This window comes from Acyrthosiphon pisum, chromosome A1 (genome assembly GCF_005508785.2).
Source record: "Acyrthosiphon pisum isolate AL4f chromosome A1, pea_aphid_22Mar2018_4r6ur, whole genome shotgun sequence".
Classification (NCBI taxonomy): Eukaryota; Metazoa; Arthropoda; class Insecta; order Hemiptera; family Aphididae; genus Acyrthosiphon; species Acyrthosiphon pisum.
In genome coordinates, this window is record NC_042494.1 from 168,841,007 (window position 1) to 168,854,537 (window position 13,531).

Genomic DNA, 13,531 nt, shown 5'->3' on the forward strand with positions numbered 1-13,531 from the left:
CTATGATTTTATCACGGTTTTTTGTTGATGTATAACGCGTTATAAGTACCTAATAGATATTATGATATGATTAATTTGGAATTTATTATAGGTACCTATTATAGGTCAATTTTTTTTAAATACTATAAACTATAATATAATATTATGTCTTATACCTAGACTGACATACCGTCTCCGCTCAGAATCGTTTTTATAATTAATAATTATTCACTCAAAACACGTTTTTAACGTAAATTACACAAATTGTTTTTTAAATTTTACCTTTTAAATATTGTTTTATTAAAAATGAAATTTCTGTATAAATTTTTAATTATTATCTTATTTCTGGTAATAAAAATTTGAGCTACAAAATAAAAAAGCAGGTAAGTGGATGTCGCTCTGCTGTACAGTAGGTTACAAGTGTGTCATTGTATAATGGATTGTATTAGACTTGAATTCAATGATAAAATATCATTGTATAAGAAAAACGATTCTGAGCGGAGACGGTTTGTCAGTCTGGATATTTTATATTGTTATTATTTATTTCATGATGTAAGTTGAATTAATATTATAGGCAATATTATAATTTTTTATTCGTTTCTATGGTGATAAACAAAGCGTTAGAAATTAAAATCCCATTTTTAGCGTTTTTTCGTAATTTTTAGGTGGTTTTTCCCGTGGCATTAAATAGCTATTGAGAAAATCAGAAAATGACCTTTTTAAAGTACCATCTTGATCCAATTTGCTAAAAGATAAGGTACTATATGTTGAAATCGAAGCACTCCTTCTGGAAGAAATTTTGTATACAGGATATAAAAATAAAAAAAAAAAATAAATAAACACCATTGTAAAAACAATAGCTTATTATCAGCATATTGTCCCGGAATGAGATTTCAATAATTTCTTTTATCTTTTATTAGACATTTGATGGAAAAAAGTAATAAGTATAATCTGAGATAATTATGAACAAAAAATATACAAGGTGATTCTTTTATCAAACAACACTCATTATTTCAGTGTAAGTTTTTTTGAAAATATTTTTTTAAATACTTTCAAGTCGCTTATAAAACAACGTTTTTCTTAAAAAATTATATTTTTAAATATTTTTTATCCTTATAATTTTTTAAGTTTTTTAGTTTTTTGAATGACAACATAGGGTTTTAATTTTTTATTCCAAAGCAGAATATTTTTCTTAATATTTTGATACATGAAAATCGAAATTAGGACGAGTAGTTTATGAGTTATAAATATTCAAAGTTTAGATGAGCGGAGTAGAGTGGTACGGGGTTACCCCGCGAAATGTTTGTCCACAGTGGACATGGTATAATATTAATATATTTCACGTATAATAAGCTGTGTTGGGTCTAAAATTTAAACATGAAAAATAACTTTATGGTCTGAAAATCAATTTTAATTGTTACATTCATATATTATTATTTTCATCATCATAATATTAACATCTGTTAGCCGGCGCTGTGTATATGCAATTTCGATACATTTACGTGGAGGGTGGTATCTCTGCTCTGTATTATCGCTAGTCAGTAAACGCATTTAATATACAAACAGTAGCTACATACGCTAAAATTTTCAAAATCACAATTTAAATAATTCATAAATATTTATAAATTTTAATTCAGAAAAAATAATATGTATTACTTTTTAAATACTTTTTTTAATACAGCCTAGTCGCGATAACTCGAACCTCGATAACTCGATAAACTTTACAATTTGAATTATTGTGTTTTATTCCTATAGAAAATCATTCCCTAATAAATTAGTTATATGTCTCGAATAATACATATCTCGAAGTGAATTTTTATCCACCTTCAACTTCGAGTTATCGCGGACTCGACTGTATTTTTTTTTAATACTATTTTATAATTCTGTAATTTGTTAATGTCCATTATGTTATATATGTAAATAAATAAAAATTAAATATTTTTTGATTTTATTATGTAACTTTAATTTATTTCTATTGCAATTTTAACATATTTATAGCAGTAATATTAAAATATATATATACATAATATTAAATATATGTATAGGTATTAGGTACCGCGATTTAGGTATATTTCCATTGCAATTTTGCATATTTTTATTGCAATTTTGACATATTTGTAACGGAGTTAAATGCGGTCTTAATTACTTATAGGTCATAACTAGAAAAAGAACGCCCTCCATTACTTCGACATATGCAAGTGGCTGCCTCGCCTATAAACTATCAAACGGAAATTTGCGATACGCTGTACGTTTTTAAGACGGAGTTTGCAACATATTCATGGGTAGCTTCATCTTAAAAACTGTTTTTGTATTGCCAAAATATTAATATTTAAGTTTGGTTTTTAAAAGTACGTGGACTTCAAAAGTAATTTCAACAAAAAAAACCTTTGGAATTCGTGTTTTTTATAAATAAAAAAATACCCAATATACCCATAGACCATACCAATATACTCGGTTGTTCAATTTAGTATCATTTTTAAATGATTCAGTTAACTAATGAAAATATTATATATTAATTGAAGAATTAATGACGTTTTAAAATTTGTATATTGATTTCTATGTTAATTATAAATTATAATACATCACGTTAATAAAGTAAGTATTAAAGTTATGTTGAGCTCCAGATATTGACAATGGATATTTGAACATTATATCATGTATATAAAATGAAAAAATTAACATTTGTGAAAATGGTAAGATTTTATGATTATTGTGTACACAAACAACCAAAATAATTAAATAAATCATTAAAAATCAATAAATTCATCAAACTGCACTAAATCTAAAAGATATAATGTATTTTATAAATTATATAAGATTTTGCTGATATACTACAGTATAATAAACTTTATGGCTTATTTATTTGTAAATAATCAATTTAAATAATAAAAAAAATATTTTATCGAACATTCACAAAAAGATAAATAAACAATTCAAGTTTCTTCATAAATTATACATAAATATTATGTTCATATAAGCATATTAGTATATTACTATAAACAATAATGTCGATTAATTAATACGATTTGGCCGGTGGTCTGTCAAAAATAATTCCACCATACATTTTTACTCCTTTGCTTGACGATCTCTCCATGGTCCAAGTGTTCGTGTTGCAGGGGTTGTAAAATTCTATAGTTTTATCGACAGAATTATCACATTCTCCACCCATCACATACAAAAACCATCTAATGCCACTACTCCTATATAAAAATGCAATTTAAATTCAATATATTTTTACAAAGGTTGTCCTAAAATATATAATTGTTACTAGGACGAAATCGGCATATTTCCATATCAGCTACGGAAGACCAAACTCCATCACTCGGTCTATAAACCTCAACACTTTTAAGATACTTTTTATTACCATAGCCACCAATAGCATACATAAGACAATCCAAAACTACTACAACAGCACCTCGATGATCTACAGACGTCTCTGCAACTGGTAAAATATAATACTAAAATGTTAAAGTAAGTATAATAGACAATAATTTTCTACGGGTATATCCATAGGCGCAAATAGGGAGAGGGGGCTTTAGGGACAAAGCCCTCCCAAAAATGTCCATCGCCTCCCAAACATTTTCCATATTTTGTTTTAAGCTTATTCAATATTATCAAATCTAAAGCCTTACTTTGATAATATTGAATCCCCTCCTCCCCCCCATCCCAAACGTTATTTGCGTCTATGGGTATATCACCACGTAATAAACATAACCGACTGGCAACTTGTTACGTAAAACTATTAGATACTTGCTATAATATAAAAATAAACGTCAAATGTCTAAATTAAACAATAAATGATCAAACCCATTATTCAAGTACATAGAATAGACTATAAGACTCCATATTTCCATAATCAATGTTAAAAATAAATGTAATTATTATGTTCATTTTGTAGTGTGTACAGTTTAATTAAAGAAATGTTAACAATGTACGTTTACATGAATAAATATATTATTTATAATACCTAAATAATTATTAAAATATATAATATTAATATATACAAATTTTAGTCAGTATTAGGTCAGGCCGTGGCCTGAAGTGACCCGTAGTTTCGCCTATGGTCATAATTATTTATTTCTATAATACTAATAATAATTAATTATGATAAAATGTTGTATATTATGTGATTAATCAATTTATTATATTTTTAGAACTATCTGACCTCCTGCAGTTTCTAAAAAAATTTAGACTTACTAATTGGCATTGGTTCAGGTGTTAATAGATGTATTAACACCGTACATCATTGAACCAAGTAGATTATCTTCAATCCAAATTAAGATAAAAGTCAAGTCATAATTATTTATTTCTATATTATTGATAATAATTAATTATGATAAAATGTTGTATATGTCATTAATCGTTATTAGATTTTGGCATCTTTGCGGTTCCTAGCTAATGGCTCGTATATCAACTTGATTTTGATGACAATAGATCATCAGCATTAAGTGAGCAGATGTATCTCTGAAGTATCAAACGCCTTGAATCAGCCGGTCAGCCGGATATCATAAAACTACATATATTAATGTCAATTAATACATAGACCTTACCTATATACTCAGTTATTCAATCTAGTATCATTTTTAAATGATTAATTTACTTAATATCTATTCATTTCTATGTTAATTATAGTATATCGCGTTTTATAAAATATGTATTAAAATTATGTAGCACTAAAGATATTTGTAATCGATATTTGCAATTATATTAACTAGGCAAACAAAATAAATAAATAAATCATTGAAAAATCAATAAATTCATCACTCCGCACAAAATCTAGAAGATATAATGTATATTGTAAATTATAATAGAAAATTTTTCTGATATAATAAACTTTATAGATAATTTATTTGTAAATAATCAATTTAAAGTGTAAAAAAAACATTTGTATCAAACATTCATAAAAAGAAAAATAAACAATTCAAGTTTCGTCATAAATTATATATAAATATGTTCATATATAAGCATATTACTATCAACAATAATGCCAATTAATTAATACGATTTGGTGGTCTGTCAACAACTACTCCACCATAAATGCGCACACCACTTCTCGAAAATCTCTCAATGGTCCAAATATTGGTTTTGGGGTTGTACATTTCTACAGTATCACTATAGATAGATTCATCAGAACATCCGCCCATCACATACAATAAACCATCTAATGCCACTACTCCTATATAAAAATGAAATTTAAATTCAATAAATGTTTACAAAGGTTGTCTTAAAAAGATAATTGTTACCAGGGCGAAATCGGCATATTTCCATATCAGCTACAGAAGACCAAACTCCATCACTTGGTCTATAAACCTCAACACTTTTAAGATCCTCATCTCCATCATAGCCACCAATAGCATACATAAGACCGTTCAAGACTCCTACACCAACACCTTGACAACAAGGGTAACCAATTTTAAAAGTAATTACCTATATTTTTATAATTAGTAAAATATTACGATGTGTCTATAGACATTTGACCATGGTAGGTAAGATAATGTATACTCCACCATCGTCGGGCGTCTAGTCACATCGAAAATATTATTAAATTAAAATAAATTTATAGAACATGTATTTTCTTATTTATTTTTATGATTGAATTGAGATCAGTGCAGTAATGGTCAATAATACATGACAATAAGTGATAAGAATATGGTTTTGAAATAATATGGGCCTATAATATATAATCGGTTTATAGGTACGCTAAGAATTAAAATTATCTATCCAATATATTTAAATGTATAAAAATACAATTTAAATTATAAACAATACCTACCTAACTGATGTCGAATCTTGATGCACAGCTAGTGCACACGGACTATAGTATCGACTATATTATGACAGTGTAGTGTATTGCGTTTGTGCCTCGCTGGGTCACTGCGAGAGGTGTCTAATAAATTGCCGTCTTGCTAGACTGAAGAAAAAATATACCAAAATGTTAAGTACACATTAAATCTGTTTTCATATATTATACTCACCTTGATATTTACTACATTATGTTATCTTGTTTAGGTAGTAATAGATTCTTGTACTTATTTTTTCGAGTACCACTTACGTGTATAAGGCGGTTTTTATCGGTCATGATGTAACGATCTACCATTATTATTTACCTAAATAATATTCTTACAAATGTACAACATAAAAACTGTTTTGCGCGGCACAACTTTTCTCGCACCATATTTGTTGCAGAACTACAAAATTTTCACCACACGTAAAGAAGGACTTTATATGTACAATACCAAGCTTATTTTTTAACAGCACTATCCAATCATTTTTTATTTATTATTATTTTTTTTACTTTTATTTTTATTTTTATTATTTTTTTTTATTAAACAAATAAAGAAAACATAAAAACCAAATGTTTAGAAGCAAATTACTTTTATTGTATTTATGTTATCTAAAATTGAGTTACTGCCTTATTCGTTGCACATGTGGAAACACATAAAATGAGTTGTACTTATCTTCTATCTATATATAATACCTATAATATGTATTTATTTATATTATATAATATGTATTATACACATGGGATTCTTTTTAGGCACGGTGCCAAGGGGGAACAAGGTTGGGCTCTAGCCCTCCCCCCCCAAGAGAACAGTTCAGCCCCCTTGCCTGCTGCAGCCCCCTTAAACATTATTCTTAAAACATTTTTAACTATTCAAAATTGTGTACATACTATCTATTTATCTGTTTAGACTTTTAGAGCATACAATATAAAAACTTGTGTAGTATATAATACCATTGATTATACATAATATTTTATACATAGTATATATTATACATACTATGTATAATCAATGTTAATACTATAATATAGATATGTTATATTATGATATATAGTTTCTAAGGTTTAGTGTTTTGATATCATAATAATAAAATGGAAAAATAATTTGAATAATAATAATATAGAGTATATTTCACATATTCTGAGTGCAAGGTATAACACACATACGGTCACGCCGTTTACATGCCTTTTATAATATTTTCCTAACGGACCGGTCTCAGAATATTCAATATACACATTTATATACTGACGCGGCCACGGAGGTAGAGTGTTTCGGTAGGCCGGTCCCTGTGTAGTGTATAGATATTGGTGGTATTCGCACACAAATGAATAACACGCGCAGTCTGCTTAAGTACGCAAACGGTTGTTTATTATACCAATAACAATAACAAAATACAACGTGCCAGGTATGTTCGTTGCACGAAAACTATATCGCAGGCGGCGGAAAGTGACATTTACAATAAGTGATAAGTAATAACCAGAGCTAGGATTTATATGCAACAGCGTGTTTTTTTTGCGACATCTGATTAGTGATTTTGTCAGTAATGTCCACGTATCACCTCATGATGAGATAAAAGGTGGTATTTTTATTTTGCATGTTTTTTGCATAATTTGGATAAAATGCATACACATGTTAGAAATCTGTAGTTGATTTAACATTTTACTGAATTTGTCAAAATATATTATAATAATAATATATTATTGCATATTATATTGAATAAAATTAATATTATTGCATATTTTGATTATAAGAATGCGAAAAATGTATGTTTTTTGTCAAACATACATTTTATTTTTATAGCTTCAGTCAATACAAAGCCATACTACGATCCAATCATCGATCATTCATTTTCGACAATTTGAAAAAATATGTGGTCGTAGCATGTAGTGAATGTGAATTATAAATTTTATTTCTAAATTATTTTATTTCTCAATTATATTATATTAAGACAAACAGCCAATAACTGATGTATTTCAATAAATACATATTTATTTTGTAACTATATTTTTGTTTTTATCTTATAATAAAATTTAAATGCATATTTTTGCATATTTTGGTAAAAAAATTGCATATTTTACCATTTTTTATTACATAAAAATCCTAGCCCTGGTAATAACTTATAATTTCTTTTAAATGTCGGCTGATCATATAGTATAACGGTCGGATAAGTCGGACGGTCGGTGAACGATCGAGAGACCGTCCGCCGCCGACCGATACTCGTACAGCGCGACTTGCCTTCCCGTCCCACCCTGTGCCTTTGAGGCGTGTATCAAAACTGTATAACTTTTTATATCAAAAGATACAATAATAATTAACGTTACCCGACCGCATACACATTTGACGAGAACGTTGATTTCGCCGCTCGTCCAACGTCAACCATTGACTAATATCGACGATTTGACTAGGTATTACGACAATCTCGTAACACAATAAATTACAATGCGTTTGGCACACCACACTACCATACACATGCAGTCTTGTTAAGTATTCGAATTTTTTTGTTACTTTTGGGAGGTCCAAGTAGGTTTGGGAAGCGTCAAGAAAAACAAAAGTAGATGAAAAAAAGTGGTAATTTTTAGGCAAAACCAATTTATGAAAAAATCGACTTTATTTTTTTGGTGTAACTCAAAAATTAATAACCGTAAACCCATGAATTTTTCACAAAATGTTTATAATAGCGTTTTCTATAAATGGTGAACATTTTGAAATATTTTGAGTCTTTTTTTATTTAGTTGTACATTTGAGAAATTTTTTTATTGATTTTGGTTTTTGGTGTAACTTTAAAACGAATGACTGTAGATACATGAAATGTTCACTGTTTATATTTACATTTTCTATACATGATAAAATTTTCAAAATATTTTGATTTGTTTTGAGCTGTTTACGGACAATTTCAGTTTCCAATTTAATTAGTTTTTATTTCTATGAATGTCAATAAAACTTTATTTGTTGAGTAAAAATACTTGAAAATTTAATACAAGGCTCCTACTACATTGTTACAATTACATTTGAAAAATATTAAAAATCCTTAATCACAGTTTTTTTTAATTAGCATTTAAAGTTCAAAAAATTGACAAAATATATAAAAATCACGAAAATTAGCAAATTATTTTGAGTTAATAATTCGTAAACATTTTTATTTTTAGAACTAAGATTTTAAAATGTAATACAAGATTCTTTATAGGATAATGTACCTTTATCAAAAAAAAAAATGTCTATCAGAAACTCAAATTAAATTTTTATGAGCGTTTGAAATTCATATTTTTCCAACATTTGATATTCACTCGATTTCTTACGTAACGATTACCTTATTTTGATGTAATTAAAAAACGAGGGACTGTAGAAACTTGAAAATTTCACTGAATGTTTATAATAACATTTTCTATATACGATAAAATTTTGAAAATAATTTGACTCTTTTTGAGCTGTTTACGGACATTGTAAGTTTTCAATTTTTTTGGTTTTTTTTTCTATAAATATCAATAAAATTTAATCTAGAATAAAGTATAAAAAATTAATACAAGGCTCCTGATACATTGTTACAATATCAGTTGAAAAATATTAAAAATACATAGGCACAATTTTTTTTTATAAGCATTTGAAGTTGAAATTTTGACAACATTTATCAAATTTAAAATTGAAGAATTATTTTGTAGTTAAAAAATTATAAAATATTCAACTTTTATATCTAAGGATTGAAAATTTAAAACAATATTTCCCATAAATATTTAACTCTGTTACCAAAAATTCTAAGAAATACATAAGCACAGTTTATTTTTATAGTCATTTTAAGTTCAAATTTGGACGAAATTACATATTAAAAAACCTGGAATAACTATTTTAGTCATTTTGTTGTGATTGTATAATATTACTTGTGGGTACTTGAAACTTCTAAAGTATACTATTATATATCTATGATAGTACCACGGTTTGTTGTTGATGTATAACGCGTTACCTAATGGATATTGTTATATGATTAATTTGGAATTTATTATTGATACCTATATTATAGGTCAATTTTTTTTTAATACTATAGATAAGTATACCTATAATAGGTATGTCTAATACCTAGACTGACAAACCGTCTCCGCTCAGAATCGTTTTTCTTATACAGTGATATTATATCATTGAATTCAAATTTAATACTATCCATTATACAGTGACCCACTTGTAAACTACTGTACAGCAGTGCGACATCCACTTACCCACCTTTTTATATTTTATTTTCATACATGGTAAAATTTTCTATTTAGGCAATGATAGTTTTTTTAAATTTGGTAAACTGTTTTTCATTTAAAAAACGTTTTTCTTTTCAGAGCTGACATAAGAAGGTTCTCAACAATAGTTATACTATCTCTATGAAAAAATAAGATATTTTAGATTTTGGTAAAAAATTGTTTAACTTTTAAATTTGTTTATTTATACAATTATGACACATGGTTTCCTCTCAAAATCGTTATTCGTGTACAATGATATTATTACACCCCCTTACCCGATTTTTAAAAATATAATTTGATAAAATATTTTCAATAAGAAGTTCTGTTGAAATATAATCAGTGGACGTGGAATAATTAATAATGCCATTATTATATTTCACGTATAATTTGCTTTGTTGAGTCTAAAACTTACCCTAGAAAAATATTTATGGTCTGAAAAGTAATTTTAATTGTTACATTTTTATTAATATTTTTTTAATCATTATAATATTAACATCTGTTAACATATTTATACCTATAGGAGTTCAATACAGTCAATTTTCTATTTGTGTGCATACGGTCGTCTAAATATGTGCGTATAGTAAGTTATCATTAGTCTGTATCATAGGTACTGCTTATAAAATAAATATCGGAGTGCGCTATTGGCGCAAATAGGCTCGACTGACTAAGATTTAGCATCCCTAAAAATATCATAAAAACGATATATAGTAATGTCAATTAACCCATATACGTTACCAATATACTTAGTTGTTCAATTTAGTATCATTTTTAAATGATTCAGTTACCTAATGAAAATATTATATATTTGAAGAATTAATAATGACGATTTAAAATTCGTCTATTAAATTCTGTTAATTATAGTGCATACTGCATAGCGTTTTTTATAAAATATGTACTAAAATTATGTTGCAATCGAGTTATTTGTCATTTCGTGAAAATGGCAAGAACCTAAAAATATCATGTACACAAACAACCTAAATAAATAAATAAATCATTGAAAAATCAATAAATTCAATACTCCGTACAAAATATAAAAGATATGTTTTTTTATTGAACAAAAATTTATATTTACATCTGCATTTTTGTGTAGTATATTATAAATTATATAACATTTTTCTGATATAGTACAATATAATAAACGTTATAGCTTATTTATTTGTAAATAATCATTTTAAATTAAAAAAAAAACATTTGTATCAAATATTAACAAAAAAGAAAAATAAGCAATTCAAGTTTCGTCATAAATTATACATAAATATGTGCATATAATCATATTACCATCAACAATAAGACCATTAGGTATATTATATGCCAATTAATTAATAAAATTTGGTGGTCTATCAACAACTACTCCACCATAAATGTACAAACCACTTCTCGAAAATCTCTCCATTGTCCAAGTATTGGTTTTGGGGTTGTAAATTTCTACAGTATCACTATAGATGAAATCATCAGATCTCCCGCCCATAACATACAATATACCATATAATGCCACTACTCCTATATAAAAATTCAATTTAAATTCAATAAATGTTTACAAAGGTTGTCCTAAAAAGATAATTGTTACCGGGGCAAGATCGGCATATTTCCATATCAGCTACAGAAGACCAAACTCCATCACTCGGTCTATAAACCTCAACACTTTTAAGCACCCCATATTCATCAAAGCCACCAATAGCATACATAAGACCGTTCAAGACTCCTACACCAACACATTGACGGTTTGTAGACATCTCTGCAACTGGTGTGCATGAGTCAAGAGTGGGATCATAATATTCAACAGATTTCAATGTTTTAACATTGCCTGTAGTACCCCCAACCTATACAATTAAATAAAATAAAACGTATTTTAAACAGGGCTTAAAACCGTTATCAATAAAGTTGGTTAGGTTGGGTTAAACTTTTGAAAACCGGTAACCGGTTATCGTTTAATTTTTATATTTGATAACCGGTAACCGTATTTTATATTTCAAACACTATGATAACCGTTAAGGCGGGTTTCCACTATACACGATTGCCGTGTACACGAAAAATGTTCAGCTATGTCCAACAACACGGCATCGGGGTTAATCGTGTGGTAACTTAATTAGATATGTGAGTTCAGTAAATTTACCCTGTAAAATTAACGGGTAAAAGTAAATTTACGTATATTTTACCGAGTTTTTTTACCATTGGAAAAAATTGAGTGACCTCTTATTTTAAATGTTTTTAGAAGCGGAATAAGTTTTATTTATGTAGCCAGAGTAGCCAATACGACTAATAAAATGCAGATACCGTATTTTAGTTTAGTATAATCTATCTATACATTAATTTAATAGTAAACACTGAGTGTTCTGTGTTCTGTCGTTACTCGTTCTGAGTGACTGTGCAGGTAGAGACTTAGGTACTTACGTTAATACTTACTGCCTAGTAGTACTCTTACACTGAATTAAGCATGCACAAATAATCGTGTTCAATACTATAATGGTTGTATATTTCCACGTTTTATTGTTTTATATTTTTAATTCAATTCAACATACACTCGCCTAGTTAAATTGATATGTTCCGAATTTTAATTACATTTCAATATTATTATTATGTACCTATTGGCGTATTGCTGTGTTTTCAGTATTCTGCAAACAGTTTTATAATTTATTTAAGTTTTATTTTTTTATAAAAGATGTATTGTTTTATTTATTATTTGTTCTATTGTTTATTATAAGCTATTCCTTTTTTGTTTTATTTTGATAAATGCAATTACATCAAAAACATACAAGTATATGTTGATATTGAATTTATGTTTATAGTTGAATATACAAGTTTCATTAGTTGAAAAATAGTAAATCCGCCCCTGGTTGTACAATTATACCTATATATAATATATGTGATATTCACAACAGATAAGCAATAGTCGACGACAATTAATTGGGGAAAAAACTTTAAAAATAGCTGAAAAATTAAATTCAACTATAATGTAATCATGATTCATGACATAATTCAAGTATTAAATTCCATGAAAAAACCGATAATGTTTTTGGTCGGGAATAGGTTTTGGTAATAAAACCGGGATTTAAAATATGAGATAACCGCTTTGATGTTAATATTTAGATATTTACCTTGATTACCGAAAACCAATAACCGCTTCCAGCATTCCAAAACTAAAAGCGGTTATCGGTTTTTGGTTCTCAAATTTACGGTTTTTAACGGTAATCGTTACAAACCAGTTACCAGTTTTAAGCCCTGATTACAAATTATAAATAAAGAAATAATATAAATATTCACCGCATATAAACGATTATTGAGTACACCAATACCCAAATCCCATCTTTCAGTAGACATACTAGCTAACAACCTCCATTTTTGAATACTGACATCAAAAACCTCAACGCTATTTAATGAATTGTCGGGATCTCTTCCGCCAACCTAGAATTATAAAAGAATATTATAATATAAACTAAGTAAAATACTGATTTAACTTACTGCATATATACAATCATCCAATACACCAACTCCTAACCGTCTTCGTTTTACTACCATGTCGGCCATTGGAACCCAAGAGGGCGATTGTGAAGA

The 13,531-nt window shown here is 27.5% G+C and overlaps 3 protein-coding genes across 13 annotated transcripts in view; 1 reads left to right on the forward strand and 2 right to left on the reverse strand.

The window, feature by feature from the left end:
* LOC100570512 (ring canal kelch homolog) overlaps positions 1 to 13,531 on the reverse strand; it is a 278,429-nt gene that overhangs the window by 165,732 nt on the left and 99,166 nt on the right. Inside the window, exon 11 of one of the 2 annotated variants that reach the window (XM_029486648.1) lies at positions 2,970 to 3,179. The exons of the other annotated variant lie outside the window; for it this stretch is intronic. Within the exon in view, the coding sequence (XP_029342508.1) occupies positions 3,148 to 3,179 (32 nt within the window). The 3' untranslated portion in view covers positions 2,970 to 3,147. Of the gene's footprint in view, positions 1 to 2,969; positions 3,180 to 13,531 lie in introns of those variants that run through there. 2 annotated transcript variants of the gene reach the window in all.
* Positions 1 to 13,531, forward strand: part of LOC100158704 (kelch-like protein 3) — a 255,214-nt gene that overhangs the window by 121,971 nt on the left and 119,712 nt on the right. The gene's annotated exons all lie outside the window — the stretch shown is intronic.
* LOC100573896 (kelch-like protein 2) lies at positions 4,900 to 13,525 on the reverse strand. 3 transcript variants are annotated; one of them, XM_016803820.2, is made up of 5 exons: positions 13,439 to 13,525; positions 13,241 to 13,381; positions 11,694 to 11,799; positions 5,223 to 5,369; positions 4,900 to 5,155 (listed from the first exon to the last, which is right to left on the reverse strand). In XM_016803820.2, the coding sequence occupies exons 1-5, from the start codon at positions 13,502 to 13,504 to the stop codon at positions 4,971 to 4,973; spliced, it is 645 nt and encodes a 214-aa protein (XP_016659309.1). In that variant the 5' UTR covers positions 13,505 to 13,525; the 3' UTR covers positions 4,900 to 4,970. The 3 variants fall into 3 exon arrangements, with proteins under 3 accessions (XP_016659309.1, XP_029342516.1, XP_029342515.1); XM_029486656.1 differs by lacking the exon at positions 5,223 to 5,369 and having other exon boundaries at positions 11,547 to 11,799; XM_029486655.1 differs by lacking the exons at positions 4,900 to 5,155; positions 5,223 to 5,369 and adding an exon at positions 11,022 to 11,479 and having other exon boundaries at positions 11,547 to 11,799.